This window comes from Marmota monax, unplaced genomic scaffold (assembly GCF_021218885.2).
Source record: "Marmota monax isolate L192 unplaced genomic scaffold, Marmota_monax_Labrador192_F-V1.1 WCK01_AAM20220418_F8-fsc00137, whole genome shotgun sequence".
Taxonomy (NCBI): domain Eukaryota; kingdom Metazoa; phylum Chordata; class Mammalia; order Rodentia; family Sciuridae; genus Marmota; species Marmota monax.
This window is the reverse complement of record NW_026692854.1, coordinates 3,482,882-3,502,135: the sequence shown is the minus strand read 5'-3', so window position 1 is coordinate 3,502,135 and position 19,254 is coordinate 3,482,882. Positions and strand designations below refer to the sequence as shown.

Sequence of the window (19,254 nt, the reverse complement as noted above, 5' to 3'; positions counted from 1 at the left end):
ATTACTTCATGTAATTAATACACACACACACACACACACTCACACTGGGTATTACATGTATAGATTTCATATAAATAAATTTAATCCCTGACCCCCCAAAATGATTTAAATATCCAGTACCAGCTAATCAAAGGAAATATGAAGTTGGGATAATTAATATTGACCAGTTCTAAAGATAATTGAGTCATATAATTTAAGCAGCAAATCTAACTATGGCAAAATGTCTTTGCAGTATTTTTTAGATAGCTCATTTGAAAATCTACCACTTTCAAGTTGTAGCTTTCAAGAACAGAAGACATTCATAAGTCTCAGGTTCTTGTACCTACAAAGACTGGTAATAATGCCTGCGTGTTGGTTAGCATAGGGCTTAAAGATGACATACATAAAGTGTGAAGAAATACAGGCATTCAGTAAAGGCTATTATTTGAATGATTTTTAATGAATATCTTTATAAGATTTATTATATAATTTGTTTCCTTCTTCAAACAGATTGACAATAATTTAACCTTTCTTTCATTAATAATGGTCATTATTTAAAAAGCAATTACTATTCTGTAGTAAAATATTATTTCCAAAGACTAAATAACTGTGTAAACCTATTTGCTCCCATCCAGAAAGACCTTGCCAGGATTATTCAAGATCTTCTTTTAATAATAATCCTGACATCTTTGTTGGATGCCACTTTTTGCCCTTGCTGTCCACAGGATAAAGGGAGTCTGCCTAACTTGGGTAGGGGTTTGGCACGTGGGACTTGAATATGGAGCATCTATAGACAGACAACAGAATCAGTGTATATATATATATATATATATATATATATATATATATATATTTTAAGGATGGAAAGCCAAGTACTAACAACTTTTTGTGACTACTGGGAACATATAAAATTCCACTGAAGAAACATTTTATGGGATGGGAGTTAAAAAAAGAAAGATTGAGAAATGTTCATTTATTTCTCCCTTTGCCATTTTTATTTGCTATTTTCTGTGCATGCACAGCTAGAAAACCATATTAACAAAGAATGTAAACATTAAATATAAGCTAAGAGTAGAAATAGAGCAGACCTCAGGTCCTTTCCGATAAGAAAAGTAGAGTGCATGTGACTCACACATGGTATGCAATAGACGTGTGTGCAAATACATCACAGCTGACATTTCAGCAAAACTACACCGTTCTTCATTCTTTATGCACCTTCCATGCTGTGCTCTCACTGTTCACTCTTTTCCTAGTCTGGAATATTCCTACCTGCTCTAAGTATTAAAGCCTATGTTCTTCAACTTTAACCTCATATGCCACCTATTCTGCCTTTATTATAATCTACTACTTTCTTCAATGTCTAGTTCATGTTCTTTGAGGATTTAAGAGCTGAGTCTCTGAATAGGCTTCCTCTGTTTAAAAGGTCCCTGTGTTTATAGAGAACTGATTTAAAACATTCACTTTTGACAAAGGCTACACCAGAGATTAGGGAACCCTTGGATTTAGCTCAGAAAAGACAAAAAGATAATCAAACGAACAATTCCTTATATTGTGCGCATGAATGGCTATGTAACAACAAATCCCATCATTATGTACAACTATAATGCACCAATAAAAATGGGGAACAAAAAGAAATTAACAATTCCTTCTAAACAAAGAAAGATTTGAAACAATTCAAACAAAGCTGTTTTAAATTTGTGCTTGGGTTTACTTATTACACCTTTATGATTAGAGACCTGAGGGGAGAAACCAAGTCTTTGTTTTATGGATGCAACAAATGGGCCAACAATGGTAAATTCATCATTTATTCTTCCTCACACAAAAATATTTAACTGCATAGTGCAAATAAATGTAGGATTTTTCCTTCTACTCAAGGTTTGTTAAAGGAAATTTATGTTTTTAACATGTACTGCAAACACCCAAAACTGACTGCACCATTATCCGCTTTTAAATCAAAACAGCTTGCTATCTGGTAAGGACAGGAGAACTGGTCGATTTATTTCATAAAACTTTATGTACAAAGAGACAGTGTCTATGAACTTAATGGAGAGAATATAGAGTCTGGAGGGGTAATTTTTATTACAATTTATAGTGGGATTATCCATACTCCACCGTTTTCAGATTTTATGGTTCCATGATGCTGACGCAGTTCACTGTGGTGAGGTAGGAGGCATAATTTGTTTCACCTGACTGGGAAATGAAATTGGCATTATTATTATATAAGAAACCTTGCCGACTCTATTAATTGCTTGGGTCCAATCAAAGCCATTATTTATCCTGTGTTCACAGGTAAAATATTTTACCTGAGAGTCAAAGAATAAATAAGGACTGACTATATTTTTCATTCGGCACTATCTTTTCATCAAGACTATTTGGAAGCCATAAGAATATTTCCCACTCGCAGGGGATCAACTCCAGAAACTACTAAAACCTAAATCATATCAAGCATCTTTGATGTACCGCCAAACATTAGTCTTTCATATTAAGTACTCGGGAATAAAACACACTGGGGGAAACAGCAGAAACAATATACACTCAGCAACACTGGAGAACTACAGAGGGCTCACTGACACACAGTGGTACCAGCTCTGCATATGGTCCTCATTCACTCTGCAAACATGATGAGCAGTACTGCCCTAGACACTGGGCGAGGCAGTGACGCAATGAGAAGAAAAGGGGGTTGAGGGAGAGGCTGCCTTATAATTTGGTACGCACCTTTCTTAGAAAAGGTGGCACTGAACCAGGATGTTTGTCAGAGAAAGAAAAGATTTTCCTTTCTTCCTCATGGATTAAGATAGAGTCCATGGTAAGCCATGGCTCATGGTTGAGACATGGGACATATTGGGTGCAATGGTAAGAGACTGGGGTGAAGGGGTAGTAGGAAGCTTGCTGGCTTTTATATCCTGGTACCTTCTATTTTACCATAAAAGGGAAGGTTTCTTTTATGGTAAAATAGAAGGACTTTAGGACTGTAGACCAGTAGTGTCCACTGTATTCCTAGATATATTGTACAGAATACCATAGGTACAGCAGGTCACACTCGTTCACTCAGTTGTTCATCTCTCTCTTCATTCAGTAAACATTTATTGAGCCTTTAGCAGTGTCATTCATTCAGAACGATGGGGAATAGGGCACCTGAGGCTTAAATGGTACCTGGAAGGAGGTCAAATTTTAGTGAAGAATGTTGGGAGGCTCCCAACCTACTGTCTCATAGGAATGAGGATTTATAGTAATCTAAAACATATCACATAAACCACCAGAGTTCTTGTCAACAGAGGACTATATCCTCTCAGTCTCCCAAGTCCTGCTGGGTCATTCTATCTTCAGGAAGAGTGAGAAGCCAAGTGACCTTTCTAGTTCTTCCCTGTTCCCACTGACTCCCTAGGCTTCTACCTATCGAGTAAGCAATTCCTCTGAGAATTCTCCAAGGGCTATTCCCAAGGGCTATTCCCGATTCTCCAGGTTGACACACTTCCTTACATTCTTGCTGTCCAAAAACAAAACTCTTCATTTTATTTTCCAAGACATTCCAGAACACTGATTTCCTTGCTCTGTGGGTTCAGTTCTCAGCAAAACTTGCTGACAACACACAAGCTGGCAAACATATGCTTACATTCAGCCAACAAACATAATCCATAGTTTAAAAGAACCTGTGCACACATACACAGGAAGTAGCATTTTATTTTTACTAGACTACATGGAGTTGTAAATTATTAAAAAGTCAATGCAGAAATGTATAGGAAGTGAGATGAACAGGTAGAAGCTGTACGTTTTCTTTCTGGACTGAATTAAATATAGTCTTTGAAAACATATGTCATAGACTAGAGCTCTAAACCCAAAGTCGATAAATTGAGCTTCAAATTTATGTTTGAGTATTTCTTAAGAGATGCATATCCACTGTGTCCCTTACAACCCTAAACTAGCTGGGAAAATCCAGGAACAATCCTGGAAAAAATAGATTATAGAGTCTGCCTTTCAATTTACTCTGTACTAAAGTGTTACCACTAGATGGCAGTACAAAGACTATCATTTTCAGTATAGGTTTCTGGGTTCCATTTTCTGGGACAGTGACTTGGTTAGTTCTAAGAGAAAAAAGAATCAAGATTAAGAAGAAGGCAGGATGGTGAAGGATGGAGAGAGAGATAGAAGACAACCAATAAAATAAGAAGATGGAAAAATAGAGGAGAGCTGAGGAGTGAGAAGGCAGAGAAAAGAAGGAGAAGAAGCCAAGGTGGGTATCTTGAAAGGGAAGAAAGGAGAAGGGAAGGGGAAGGAACCCAGTTATGGGTGGGAAAGCTCCAGTGATATCTCTTCCAAAATTTTTGGACAGTCAGAAATGTATATTTCAGCATGACCCAGAATACATATATACACATGTGCGCTCATGTGCGCACAAACACAGGCACACACACACACACACACACAAAACCACATTTCTATGTAAACAGGCTAACCAACAAGTTTCATGAAATACACTTATTTGGATAATGTTCTCAGATTTTTTTTCAATTTCACTTCTATTTCATTTATTTATGCTCTTTCATGAGCTTAAATCGATTTCAAGATTTACCAACAGGAAATGACCCATGGTGTGAACAGCACTGTTTAAGTGTATTATAAACCAGAGCTGGCTTTTAAGAAGAGTGTTTTTTCTTTTCCCCCTTAACTTCCTCTGCTGGAAGTGAAGGACATTCCTGGTCATATATGTGGTTCATAAAACATTTGTTGGATAAATGAAGCATTAGAAGAAAAAAAGATGGTAAAGTCAAGAGATCATGAAAAACATACAACTGGCCCATGATCAAAGCACCATTTCACCTTGCATAAAGGTGGCTGGAGAAAGCATTGCATGTGTGATTAATTACCACAAAAATCAGTACCTCTCCTTTTATTTATTAGATAGACAAATATCAGTGTTGTTGTTGTGTTTTTTTTTCCTGAAGAATACAAAGTGGAATACCAATTAATCAATTCTCCATTCACCATGGAAAACAGAAACGAGCTGAGAAAACAGTAACACAGTTTGGAACAGAAAAAGAATTATTCAGGGAATAAGAAAAAAAAAACAGGGAACAGAAACCACAGCCATAGAGTTGTAAATTATTAAAAAGCCAATTTAAAACAATCCTGGCAGGGATTCTAAAACTCGTTTCCCTCTTGGATCTTATATTGTTCCTCATTCATTTGTTCCTACCAGAGCATATTAGTCATTGAGTAAAGTGTTTATTTGCAATATATACATATATACGTATACACACACACACACACACACACATATATATATACAATGTATACACACATATATACATACATATATGTATTTCTTGCAATAACTACAAATGCCCAAATTTCAAAAAATATCTATAAATGACTGCAATACTAATATGTAAAATAAGAATTCCCCTGTTCCATAACTGTACCTGAACCATATGGAAAAGCATTATATCTTAGAAGAACAAAATTCTAAGAGAGAGAAAAAAAAAGTTCCTTAAAATAAAACTATTCACAAAAGAAATAAAAGATACTATATCTCAAAATTGAGTATGTGATGTTCTATGTACTCGGTATCAGAGAAAACTTTGGTGTGGTAAAAAAAAAATGAGTAGAGACCACATTGGAAAACTATATTAGTTTAAAAAATTCATGCAGCAATCTATTTAAACATAAGTATTTTTATTTTAAGAGTAATAAGTGAAAATGGAGTACAAAGCTATTTTGTTCAGTAGCTCCTAATATTCTTCATAACAGAATGAACACCAAGTCTGTTCTGTTAACCTCTAGATTAAGCTAATTACCTAACAAATGGATTCGTCACTGTCTTCACTTCCCTAGTAACATCTACCTTTCAAAGTGGACCACCCTAGGGAGTCACAATTTCCTCATTGTCTTTTTTCCCCAGAAGTGGGGAGAATCAACCAAATTCACCTATTGACATGTTACCCACAGGTTTCTCCTTTTTGCTGATTCTCCTAGAATAATACAACAGCTTATGTCTCCTCTCTGAGCCAATTATTATCATCGAATCTTAGAACTAACCCAGTCTATGCCAGATGAAGCAGTAGAATCGACAGATTGTAGATATTTCAGATAAACAAGAGTACAAGAAGCCAATTTTTTGGTGGAATCTATTCAACCTCATGTGCATGCCCAGAAAAGGAAAAAAAAAAAAAAAAACAGAGACATTTCTATTTCATGTTGAAAGTCAGGTAAAAACAAACAACAAATCACCAGTATAACTGTATAAAATAAAGCATTCTGAATGCCTCGTTCAAACTAAATTTTTTATAAATACAGGCTGCCTGTCTTTCTCTCACTATATTTAACAAGCTCCTGCCTTTGTTTTACAATGATAATACTCAAACACTCCAATCTTATCAAAGTCTATATTTAAGAATAATAAACCCAAACACAACAAGGCTCCAGTCCCATTTCCCAATAAGCAACACTGAATATATATATGTGTGTGTGTATACATATATCTGTAACTAAATGCTTTGTTGACAAAAATCTAACTGAGAATTGAAATATTCGTTTGTATCCAGTAGTTACCATACTTTAAAAATAAAATTAATTTACCAAAGGAAGAGGTGGTAGTTCAGCTACTCAAGAAGCTCAGACAACTGTACACATAAGTGCAGGTCAGCTTCCCAGGACTATTCTGGTTATATGGACAGATGACACCCAGGATTCCACTTGTGGAAGGCAGACAGAAGAAGTGAGTCTATGACAAGGACCACGACCTGAAACGAGGTGTGGACATCAACAGTGGGAAAGCAGACAATAGAAGAACATGACTGAAGCTGACTTTGGAAATGTGGAGTGTCATCAGAGCAAAACTCCAGGTGTCTTCAATGTGTGGAGAGCCACTTCCAAGATGCTATAGGGCAATCACTGCAATGGCCACATTTCCTTTCACAAATATAAACGGTGTTAAGACTAAAAATACACTTGTAGCTTCCTCCTGCAGGCTGCTGAGAAAAGCAACAGCCTGCAGGAAGAATATGGGGTGTGAGTATTCCATATGTGCCCACGGTCACAGCTCTGTGAGACTCCTGAATGGGTGCTATGAAAATAAGATGTATTTTTGGAGGGTTCTTCACGGCGTGTCTACCTCCAGCCATAATAAGAAAGCAACACGCTTTTAAAGGAGGGACCAAAGTAACTGCAGACCCAAATCAGGTTGCTTTCTTCACAGCAGAATCAACATGCTCTAGTGAGATATTTGAGGGAAAGGTACATTCTATTCAAGGATCTAATAGCACAATTGTTTTAAGTCAGGAATACTGTGCTCATGAACAGCATAAATGAACTTCTGAGTTCAAATTAATTACTGTAAAATGCAGGTTACTCCACAGTGTAAAATAAGCAATAACATGCAAATAAGAATTTTGCTTCTATAATTCTCTATAGAAGTATCTATTTTTCAACTCTACTGGATTATTCTTTTTATATTTGTTCTTTTTTAGGTATACATGACAATAGAGTGTATTTTTGACATATTCTACATAGATGCAATACAACTTATTCTAATCTGGATTCTATTCTTGCGGTCGTACATGATGCAGAGTTACCCTGGCTATGTATTCATATAAAAGATTAGGAAAGTTATGTCCGATGAATTCTACTGTATTTCCTGTTCCCCTCCCTTCATTCCCTTTTGTCTAATCCAGTGGACTGCTATTCTTCCCCTCCCCCACCCTCCCTTGTTGTGGGTTAGCATCCACAAATCATAGAGAACATTTGGCCTTTGGTTTTTGGGGACTGGCTTATTTTACTTAGCATGACATTCTCCAGTTCCATCCATTTACCAGCAAATGCCATAATTTCATTTTTCTTTATGGCTGAGTAATATTCCATTGTGTAATATTCCATTTTCTTTATCCATTCATCTGTTGAAAGGCACATCTACTAGATTATTTTTGATAGCACAGAAAAATACTATTCTCTCTCTCTCATCTTTAAAACTCTTCCCTAGACCCAGAGTGTACATGCCTGGCCAGCTATCATTTCATGTCACCATAACTCTTTAGAACAGACAACTCCAAAGAGCTGTCTAGACTTTGGGTCTCCCTTTTCTCACCTCCTATCCGAACGAGAACTCAAGTTCCTTGTTCTGTCCTCCAATTCCACAGACATGCTGGAGGTCCCCTTCCAAAGCTCTCCATTCTCAGTCCCCAATTTATTCCACCCTGAGCAGCACTGGGGACAACTGCCCACTGGCTCCTAGAAGCTCTCTTCACTCACCTCTTGAACCCTCTCCCGCTAGCTCACCAGCAGATCTTTCCACCTCCCTGGGCCCCTCCTCCCTTCCTAATCCCATGCGCTGAACTGCTAGGGTCACAAACCTTCCCTTCTCTATTTTTGCTCTCACCTAAGATGATGAATGATAGCCCACAGCATTGAATGCCTCTCCTACCCTAATGGATCCCAAATTAATTCTTCCAAACCTCCCTCCTCTTTCCTTGGAGCCCCAAACTCACTTGTCCAACTTCCAACTCAATCATCCTGCTCAAATGTGCAACAGGCCTGTCAAATTTAATACAGCTGAAAGGCAATTCCCTTCCAGCCTCACTCTTCCCATCTTAGTAAAGAACAGCTATTTGCTTAATAGCTGAACCCCAGGCCTAGAGTCACCCCCACTGTGCTCCACTTTCCACCCACTGAAGTGGACCTGTTGATGCCTTCCTGTTTATACTCCTGCCATTTATTTATTTATTTATTTATTTTTCATATATGACAGTGGAATGTATTTCAATTCTTCTTACACATACAGAGCACAATTTTTCATATCTCTGGTTGTATATTGTATACACAGTATATTCACACCAATTCATGTCTTCATACCTGTACTTTGGATAATAATAATCATCACATTCCACCATCATTAATTACCCCATGGCCCCTCCATTCCCCTCTCACCCCTCTGCCCTATCTAGAGTTCGTCTATTCCTCCCATGCTCCCCCTCCCTATCCCACTATGAATCAGTCTCCTTATATCAAAGAAAACATTCGGCATTTGGTTTTTTGGGATTGTCTAACTTAGCATTATCTTCTCTAACTCCATCCATTTACCTGCAAATGCCATGATTTTATTCTCTTTTATTGCTGAGTAATATTCCATTGTGTATATATGCCACATTTTTCTTTATCCACTCATCTATTGAAGGGCATCTAGGTTGGTTCCACAGTTTAGCTACTGTGAATTGTGCTGCTATAAACATTGATGTGGCTGTATCCCTGTAGTAGGTTGTTTTTAAGTCCTTTGGGTATAGACTGAGGAGAGGGATAGCTGGGTCAAATAGTGGTTCCATTTCCAATTTTCCAAGAATTCTCTATCCTTCTTTCCATATTCGCTGCACCAATTTGGAGTCCCACCAGCAGTGTATGAGTGTACACTTTTCCCTACATCCTTGCCACACTTATTGTTATTTGTATGCATAATAGCTGCCATTCTGACTGGAGTGAGATAAAATCTTAGAGTGGTTTTGATTTGCATTTCTCTAATTGCTAGTGATGATGAACATTTTTTCATGTATTTGTTGATTGATTGTACATCATCTTGAGAAAAGATAGCCTCTTCAAAAAATGGTGCTGGGAAAACTGGAAATCCATATGCAACAAAATGAAATTAAACCCCTATCTCTCACCATGCACAAAACTCAACTCAAAATGGATCAAGGACTTAGGAATAAAACCAGAGACCCTGCATCTAATAGAAGAAAAAGTAGGCCCTAATCTTCATCATGGGATGGACTCAAACTAAAAAATTTCTACTCAGCAAAAGAAATAATCGGTGAGGTGAATAGAGAGCCTACATCTTGGGAGCAAATCTTTACCCCTCACACATCAGATAGAGCACTAATTTCTAGGGTATATAAAGAACTCAAAAAGCTAAGAACCAAAAAACCAAATAACACAATCAATAAATGGGCCAAGGTCCTGCCCTACATTCTTGATGGTATACAGTAACTTGAAAGTGTTTGTAAAAGGTAAAATAGATCATGTCATATTCCTGCAGTTCCAGTGGTTTCACATCATCCAGTGGTTTCACATCATGTTTAGAACAAAACCCAAAGTATTTACACCATGACTTCGAGGCTGGACCTACTCTGGCCCTCATCTCTACCACTTTTCCATTGCCCCCTCCTCTGGGCCTTCTTGCTGCGCTTCCTCACAGGTGCTACTCATTTGAGCCTCAGGGTCTTTGAACCTGTAGTTTTCTTTTTCCTGGAAAGTCTTTTCCAGATATTATTCACATAGCTTATTTTGCAGAGACTTTTTTTTTTTTTTTGGTGGTGGTGGTATTGGGGATTGAACCCAGGGGCACTTTACCCCTGAGTTGCATGCCCCAGCCCTTTTTTATTTTTGAGACAGAGTCTTGCTAAGTTGCCCAGGCTGGTGTCAAATGCACAATCCTCATGCCTCAGCCTCCCAAGCACTGGAATTACAGTCGCGTGCCACTGCCCAGAGACTTCTTTGATGATACCTAAAACGGCATCTTTCTTCAATTTTCCTACAGCACGTTTACTACTTAGCCAATATCAGCAGTGTCTCCTACTAGAATGTACCATCCAGGACAAGGAGGACTTGCTCATCTTGGAGCCCTTGTGGCTAGAACTGTGCTTGGCCTATATAAGGCAACACTACATCCTAGAAGGAAGGAGAACTCCAAACCTGCTAAACTCTTCCATCAAGGCAGTAGTGAAGGGGCTGGGGATGTGGCTCAAGCGGTAGCACGCTCGCCTGGCATGTGTGCGGCCCGGATTCGATCCTCAGCACCACATACAAACAAAGATGTTGTGTCCGCCGAGAACTAAAAAATAAATATTAAAATTCTCTCTCTCTCTCTCTCTCTCTTTAAAAAAAAAAGGCAGTAGTGAACCCAGAGCAACTCTGCCCATGATTTGTTATGATAGTCTATGCTTTTCTGCTACTAAATATCTATAAAAGCCCATGAAATTCTCCTGGGAAACTGACCATGACCCTCACCAGACTGAACGGAAATTCCTGGACCAATTATTAAGAAGCCAAATACTCCTTTTAGGGTCTTGTTTACAGACATCATGTCTCAGCTACATGGCAGCAAATGCTCATCTCTGCATGAGGAGCTCAGCACCTCTCCATGTGACACCCAGGGCTGAGTGCTGTTTGTGCTTTGGTACCAATTGGCAGAGTGTTTTCCTCAGGAGATCTTCTCTCACATTCTCCTTCTTATAGCTCTATTCTAAACATGTTCCTTTACTGCTTCACTCCAGGACATTATTCCATTCTTCTTCATATCCCACATTCTATCCAAGGCTCACTAAGATCTCTGCATGCCCTGGGAAAGCTGACAACTTTAGGCCAACAGTCTTTACCAACTCGGATGGGCAGAGGTTCAAGTCTCATCAGAAAGCACTTCCTAGCCTTCTGCTGTTCCTCAAGCATTCTTGTGGAAATTTCAGCCCAGCACTTCCCCAAACCCTCACCACCCCATTCTGAGCATCACAGTCAAAACGTTTCTTCCTTCCACATGTAACAACCTACATGGAATTACTTTCCTTAAACACAACTCTCTCTATTTATGATTATAATTAAGCACTTTCCATTTGCACAATCCTGGCTGGTCTGTGGTAGTCCAACTTATTCATAATAATAGTTATACAATTATTTTTTATGGTTTATTTGTTGAATGTTGACATTGCCCATTAGCCTTTGAGCAATGTGAACAGCAGCTGTTTTGTTCCGCATTATATGCTTGGTGTCAATAACGCCTGATAATGATAGATGCTCAATAAACACCTAAAGGAACAAAAGACTTCAGACATGATGCATTAGATTAGCTTTGAATGTGCATATTCACAGCCCTTTGTATGATGTGACATATCGGGTAATCTTATTTCCCAGTCAGAGACCAGATAGGTCATGACAAATTAACCAGTACACTTATCTAATTTATGAGTGGCATTTTGAAAATCATACTTTCCTGTCATATTTTCTTTTGCTCATCCATACCAGACTACAAATCCTAAGTGGGAAGGGAAGGAACAACTCTCTTCCTAACTCTCTCTCTCCTGAAGCCAAAAGCCCAGCTGCACATTCGAAAATAAAGACTGAGCAATGACTGAACTGCCCTTTCCTTTACCCATTCTGTGAACTAGGCCCACTCCGCTGGACACATTTACTATCATCTAATTAACCAGTTTAAACAATAAGAAAAACTTACAAAATGCTATAGCAATATTTTTAGAATATGGTGATTATAAATACAATGTAAACTAATAAAAACAAAAACATGAAATATTCCCGTACAATTTCTCATACTAATCTTTCATCCCTCATAATTCGCTGTTGTGATGACATCCCAGTTTTTATAAAAAACAGAGAAAAAGAAATTTTGAACATTATTGCCTATGGTATTGAGGCAGAACAATCATAATGATAAATAACTGCAAACATTTACTGATATTTATAAACACTAGACATTTACATTACTTTCTTACTTAATCTTCCCAATAATCTTAGAATAGATCATGTTACCCCCATTTTGTCACTGGGTGAAAACGAGGACTAATGAGATTAAATAACTTTCCCACATTCAGTACTATGAGTGAGAAGCCAGGATTCCAAGTGGTACATCTTTGATCTCCAATCTCATGTTCCTAGTAACCATAGCACAGTCCAGCAGGTTTATGATTAAACAAATTTTTATTCTTAATATGAAATATTTGCCAAGTAAAACACACTACATGAAAAATATACCACTAACAAATGTATTCATGTATGTATTATGTAGAGTTTTAAAAAGATCTTCTGCAATGAAATATTTTCAAAAAAATTAAATTTTAGCCATCTATTTTATATATTCATATTAAATAAAAACTAACTCTCCCATAAAATGATGATGGCAAATAAGATTTCTGTTTTGTTTCCTTCATTAGTGAGTCAAAACTATATAAAAGGCCATGAGCAACATTAAAATATCTATTAATCAACTGCATAATGAAATCGGTATTTCTTTTAAGTAGTATCGCAGGAAGACTGGACTCGACCATTACACATAAACATATATAAAAAAATGCAGTGTACAAAGTAGTAAGTTTCACTGCATGCTAATTCCTGGTTCTCAGAAAAACATTATATCTCTGAATTCAGAAAGAAATACATATTTGTTTTGTCTTTCAGTTATGTTATTATTTAGAGATTTGTGTATTTGCATCAGCAATATTTGTGATACGAAATAGGGCTTGACTTGAATAAAACCCCCGAACAGAATCCCCAGTCCCTCTTTTTCCTCTACCTTTTCTGTACACGGTCAGGAGACCAGTACCTGGCCCATAATGGCACAGAAGACAGTGGTTTTCTGGTAAGCAGTGAGTGCTTACAGCTCAAAGTTGTAGACTAAAATTCCTGTATGCTCTGAATCATGAAATTTTAATATTGTTAACTTGGGAAGGTGAAATTCATTTCAGTGTTATAAAAAAATGTAACATGCAAATGGTGAATAACACAGTTCTTCAGTATGTTTGCAAAACTTTCTCTAAGTTTGCAATCCAATATAATCTCTCTATTGAATCCTACTTTACATAAGAACCCAAACTACCATGTTTACTAGCATTTTATGAGAAGACCATGTTTTATGTATTCATTAATCATATTTTCATTACAGGCCTCAGTAGTCAATACAACGTCAAAGCAAAAACTAATATATCTTAATCTAGCATCATTTGTAGGCACAGAAGACAAAATACATTCACATCTCATTTAAAAGGGAATGAGTCAATGATTATGGGCTTTTACATTTCTATAGATGGTAGGAAGAAAGAGACAGTATGATGTTATCACAATTTTTTCTAGTAAAATTTTTGGGAAAAAAACAACTTAGAGAAAATAATTTCATGATCAGTTGCATAACTACCAAAATTTAATGAAATAACTAGGTATTATTACATACAGTCATGTGTCACAGTATCTCTCTGCCTTCTAAACCCTAGAAGAGAATGTTTATATTTCATTTAAAAATATTTCTGTTACAGTAAGTCATCCTGTTATTTAAAATAATACTAAGACTTATAAGATGATAATAACTGAGCTCCCTGATATTTTTTTTATAATCGAACAACTAACTTCAACACAATAACTTTATTAATTATTTATTTATTTTTATGTAGTGTTGAGGATCGAACCCAGGGCCTTGCAAGTGCTAGTTGAGTGCTCTACCTCTGAGCCACAAGCCCAGTCCTAGAATTATTTTAATGGTAACCTACAAGTCACTCAAAAGTGAATGATTAGATTTCAGGAATTTCAACTTCATCCCATTTTTTATTACTGCAATAATAAAATAAGTTCCAGTCTAAACAAAATAAGGAGAAACATCCTGATTTACTTTTTAAAAGAATTCATAATGACTAACTTCTATGAGGGATCCAAACACTGCATACATAATCTCACTCGCTACAGACTTCCCTTGTCATCTGACCATTTAAAGGTAAGCATTACTTTGCAGATTTAGATCCCTGAATTCTGACATTAAATGACCTAATAAAAATGCAGACTAACTAAGGAAAACCGAAGCAAATATCTACACAAATATGGTTCCTACTAAACTGTGCTCTATTCAATGGCTGATCAGTAGTTTTCTTTGAATGTAGGGTTTGCATACAGCTAAGAGTGCACTCATTGAATAAATGAATAAATGAACACTTTTCTCTAGTGCCGAAATAAATCAGGGCTTTCTTTGTGTCTCTTACCTTTGCCATGGCTTCTCCCATCCTCCAAAAGCGGCACGACGATAGTGTTGTTCACATTTCCAGGTGACCGTACAGCTGTGTAGACAACAGGCACCGACTGTACCACCACGGGGATGCGGTGAACATGACTCAGTTTGTTAGACTGTAAATTCATGGGACTTGAAGGCGGTACAGGATGGATAATGTGCAAAAACTGCTGGCCTCCCACGCCAGACGCAGAGGCAACAAGGGGTCCTGGAGTTAATACTGTTGACGAAGACGATGCTGAAGATACTGATGTTATAACAGTTGGGGATGAGGCTGGACGACTAGATGAAGATGAAGAGGTTGAAGTGGAAGAAGGTGAGGAGGCGGATGCTGTCATGGAAACTGGGGAGGATGAAACGGCAGTGGGGGATGTCCTGGCTTTGTTTATTGACAAGTCCACTGGCTCAGTTTGTGTTTGGAAGTGATCGACGGATAATGAGTCCTCCGGGGGCTCCCCTTTCACATTATTTAGCAACAGGGGTACAGCTTCCATATCGGGGTAGTTGTGGACGTTTGGAGACTGTGGGGAGAAAAACAGAACACATGTTTACCTTTGTTAATTATACATTTTAATAGATGTAGGATTCATTACTTGAATGTTTATTAATTTTTTTTTCTTGTTGCCATAAGATGTTAATTTGTTCCCCCAATATTGGAAGAATTGTTCGGTGACCGTCATGGTGATTAAAACTGCAGGTACAAAAGTACAAAGCAGTAAGACAAGTCCTCTGCCATAAAGACATTCTCATTCCATCAAGGAAGAGCAACACAATTATTAAAATAGAGTGAAATCAACGCTTTACAGAAGAAAAAGAGGCCACAGGAATCTAAGAATGAACAGAAAGTTACACAGAATCTTCTAAAAGACAAGTTCAGAGTACAAAGTTTTATCTACTTGTAACTGTATAAATACAACCTATTTAATTAAAAGTTTCCTTTTGTTGGTTTGATTCATCACCTGCATTATGAGTCTCGGTTTCCTGTTATAAACTTATGCTAGTTTTCATTAGATAAACTTAAATATCCTTTGCAGCTCTGAAATTCTACAATATAATGTCTACCCTTATTCAAATTATCATAACTTGGAGACATAATATCACTTGTAGTGACCCTGGGGAAACTCACTACATTTCCACTTTCACATTTCCTGGAAGAACTACTATAGTTATGTTCATTTTGAACATTAGAAAAGAACACAAAGTTCTTCAACCTCCCAGGTCTGATAACTAAATTACTAAATAGTAGTCATTTCTAATGACTGAATTACAATTTATTCAGCATATGACAAATTTTTTTCTTAAAAACGTATACAACTACTATACTGGTATTTTAGAAAAAAAATCTTATACTGACAACTTCAACTGGTCTATGGTTTTTGGTTTAATTTAAAATAATAATAATTGTGTCCAAGTTCATTTGCATTCGTATAAATTTTAGTAAGATAAATTTACTAACAAAGACCTCAAGATCTGACCCAGACTAATGTTCTCAGCATGCTATCAGTGGGCATGAGTATATCTCTATTCATATACTTTTCACTCATAAATTTAAGAAGCACTTACTGATTGTCTGCTTCTGAGACCTCAAATAGCCCAATGGTTCTACTGGTGTTATGTCAGTCTAGCCTTGACAAAAAGAGCTAGCCTAAAACAGGTTATTTTGGTAACATTTAATTTATCCAGGCTAGAATGCATGTTATTATTCTATTAGATGAAGACCAAACTCCTCAGCTTTTTTATGATATCAGGACAATAATGTCTAAAATTATGTTAATTTATTATTTCAGTCTTGGTTTCATAAAAGATTCTGGCTTGTTATTCTCCACCAAAATGTGAGCCTACATTTTTAAAAAAATGTGTTTCCAAAAGCCTTTCTTTATAGAATATAAATTATAGCTCCATTCAAAATATAAAATAGGCAATAATGCAAGAGCATTTTATTCATCAACAATGAGGGGGGAAAATGCATCAACTAAATCAGATCAACTAAAAAGGAAAATGGGCTGATGTGTTAATGGTTTTCTTTTTTTTTCTTCTTCCTAACTAGTATGGCTAGTTACCTAAAAAAACAATGTGAATTAAGGAAAAAAAAAGAACCATTCAAAATATCTCCTGTATGAAATTCTAAATGACAAGGTTTTCATTTATGTGCTGAAATATAATGTTTTAAATCAAAGACATTAAGAAAAACAAAACAAGCACCATAAATTGAATTTTTTAGTAAAAAGTTATGAGTACCATTTACTCTTCCAATAAGAACAGTATTTCAGTTTGTTCTCAGCATTACCATTTAATTTCTTTGTAGAATTATGTCAGGTGTTTCTTATTAGTATGTTATACACATATGGAAATTCTTTGTTGGGGCTGCTTTCATACCAAGGTACCAACTGGATTATGATTAAAAATATAAAACACATCATTAAGTACATGGACTGAATGCCACTGGTTTGACCTTAAATATACTCTTGATCAGCTCCTCTCTTCTTCTTAGGTATTAGACATTCCCCAAATCCTTATTTTGGAAAGAGTTATTATTTCCACTGCAATTTTTTCTCCGCATACCTATCTTAGCCATAGGTGCCTCCGTGCATTTACAAACCAAGGGCTGGGAGTACTTCAGTGCTGTAGAAACAGGTGATAATGACACTAGCAGGTGACAACAATACAGGAGCTGAGAAATGCACAGCTTGTTTGCAAAGAGATTGCTTCTGAGGCCCTGAGGCCTCACTGGGCTTTGCAAGCATCTCAGACTTCTCTGGATGATTAACAGGAGGCTGCTGGTTTCTTTGGTCGGTTTCTGCTTCATTCCTGGCTAAGAAAACACCTATTCCTTCAGCTGTTGCATAGGGACAGAAGAGTTTCTCTCCCAATTCCCTTGCCTATGCTGGAAAGCTGAGAAGACCAAATACTAAGAGTCACTAGGTGCTTTCAGACACTTGAGAATTGCCATCTCTCATGTGCTCCAACCGAAACAGAGAAATTACTCATAAAAATAAGGAAGAATAAACCAATCAAAGACTTGGGGCCTAGGACAAATTTATGCATGAATCTATAAATGCAAACATCCACAGAGACACAGGGTGCTTCCTTTTGCATGTGTGGCAGCTGAAGTGCAGGCAGCATATTCAAAAAGAACACTTCATCAGTATAATCAGGACAAAAATCTCTCCTGTACCATTCATCTGTATTCAGTGTTGACATAGCATTGCACTAGGACAGCCCCTACTTGTATGATATGATAATGTGGCAGGTAAAGCCATCCATAATTCCAGGTTCGGGCTGCACAAGCATATGGGTAAAGCCAGCCACACTGCAAAGACGTGGATTCAAAATGGCTATGGTGTGCTCCTGTTCCTCCTGTTAAGGAAAAGACCTGATAGGCTCAGCCCTGAAATCAGCATTAGGAATCCATTGCTTTACTCCTGGGGAGTGGAAACTGAAACTCACTGGTTCTGAGGTTTGGACCCTAAAGGGGAAGCTTCAGTGAGGTACCTGGAGCACAGGAGATGGCCAAGAGGAGAAGTAAAGGTGAGGACAAACAGAGGAAAACAGGAAAACAGCCCCTGGGCAGCTGGAAGCCAAGGGAAAAGACCACCCACACTGGGGAGGAGCGGGGACATGTCATCCAGGAACAGCCTTGAAGGGACAGGGACCCCAAGAAGACAAGACATAACAAAGAACATTTGGAAGCATGATGAGGAAGACAAGCTTCTGTAAAAGTACTGAAGAAAGGCTTTCATACTAAAACTTGACCCTTGTTTACTAATGCCTCAGTTCTTGATACAACATTGATGGACTATTCACGGCAGGCTCGAAGGAATGTTTTGTGTTTGCAAATAAACTCCATCCAGATTTTTGCCTGGGAGTGACGCTAGCTGAATTTTTGCTATTGGTTCCCCTGGTATGAGAACACTGGATTTTTATCAAAGAGAGTTATTTTATTTTCTAAAAGATGTTATCTCTAAAAGTGTATGAAATTTAAAAAAGTTTTATACTATGTATTAAGAAGTACTGGCTGGGTGCAGTGGCACATGCCTATAAATCTCAGGGGTTTGTGAGGCTGTGGCAGGAGGATCACAAGTTCAAAGCCAGCCTTAGCCACTTAGTGAGGCTGTAAGCAATTTAGTGAGATCCTGTCTCAAAATAAAAATATAAAAAGGTCTGGGGAATGTGGTTCAGTGGTTAAGTGCTCCTGGGTTTGATCCCAGGTGTCATAAAAAGAAAAATACGTAAATAAAAAAGAGAGAGAGAAGGAAAGAAAGAGAAAAGGAAGTAATAGCATAAATACACACAAAAGTCCAGCAAGGGAAACAGAACAATATATTTCATAAGCAATGTGTGTGAAAAATATACGTGGAATCCGTTGTCACATATTATTGTTTTTTTCACAAATCTGAAGGTTAGTTTTACTCATTATAATCTACTCAAAGTATTATACAGAACGTTCTAATGAACATGTTCTTTTAAGTATTCTGGAGACCGCTTTTGAGCTTTGCTACAGACATATATTTTTTCTGAAT

At 37.2% G+C, this 19,254-nt stretch overlaps 1 protein-coding gene across 10 annotated transcripts in view; it reads right to left on the bottom strand.

Moving 5' to 3' along the window:
- The window catches only part of Klf12 (KLF transcription factor 12), a 438,833-nt gene that overhangs the window by 143,577 nt on the left and 276,002 nt on the right, over window positions 1-19,254 (bottom strand). For all 10 annotated transcript variants that reach the window (XM_058580971.1, XM_058580972.1, XM_046449453.2 and 7 more), the window contains one exon: window positions 14,709-15,255. In XM_058580971.1, coding sequence (XP_058436954.1) covers window positions 14,709-15,255 — 547 coding nt within the window. The remainder of the gene's footprint in view (window positions 1-14,708; window positions 15,256-19,254) is intronic.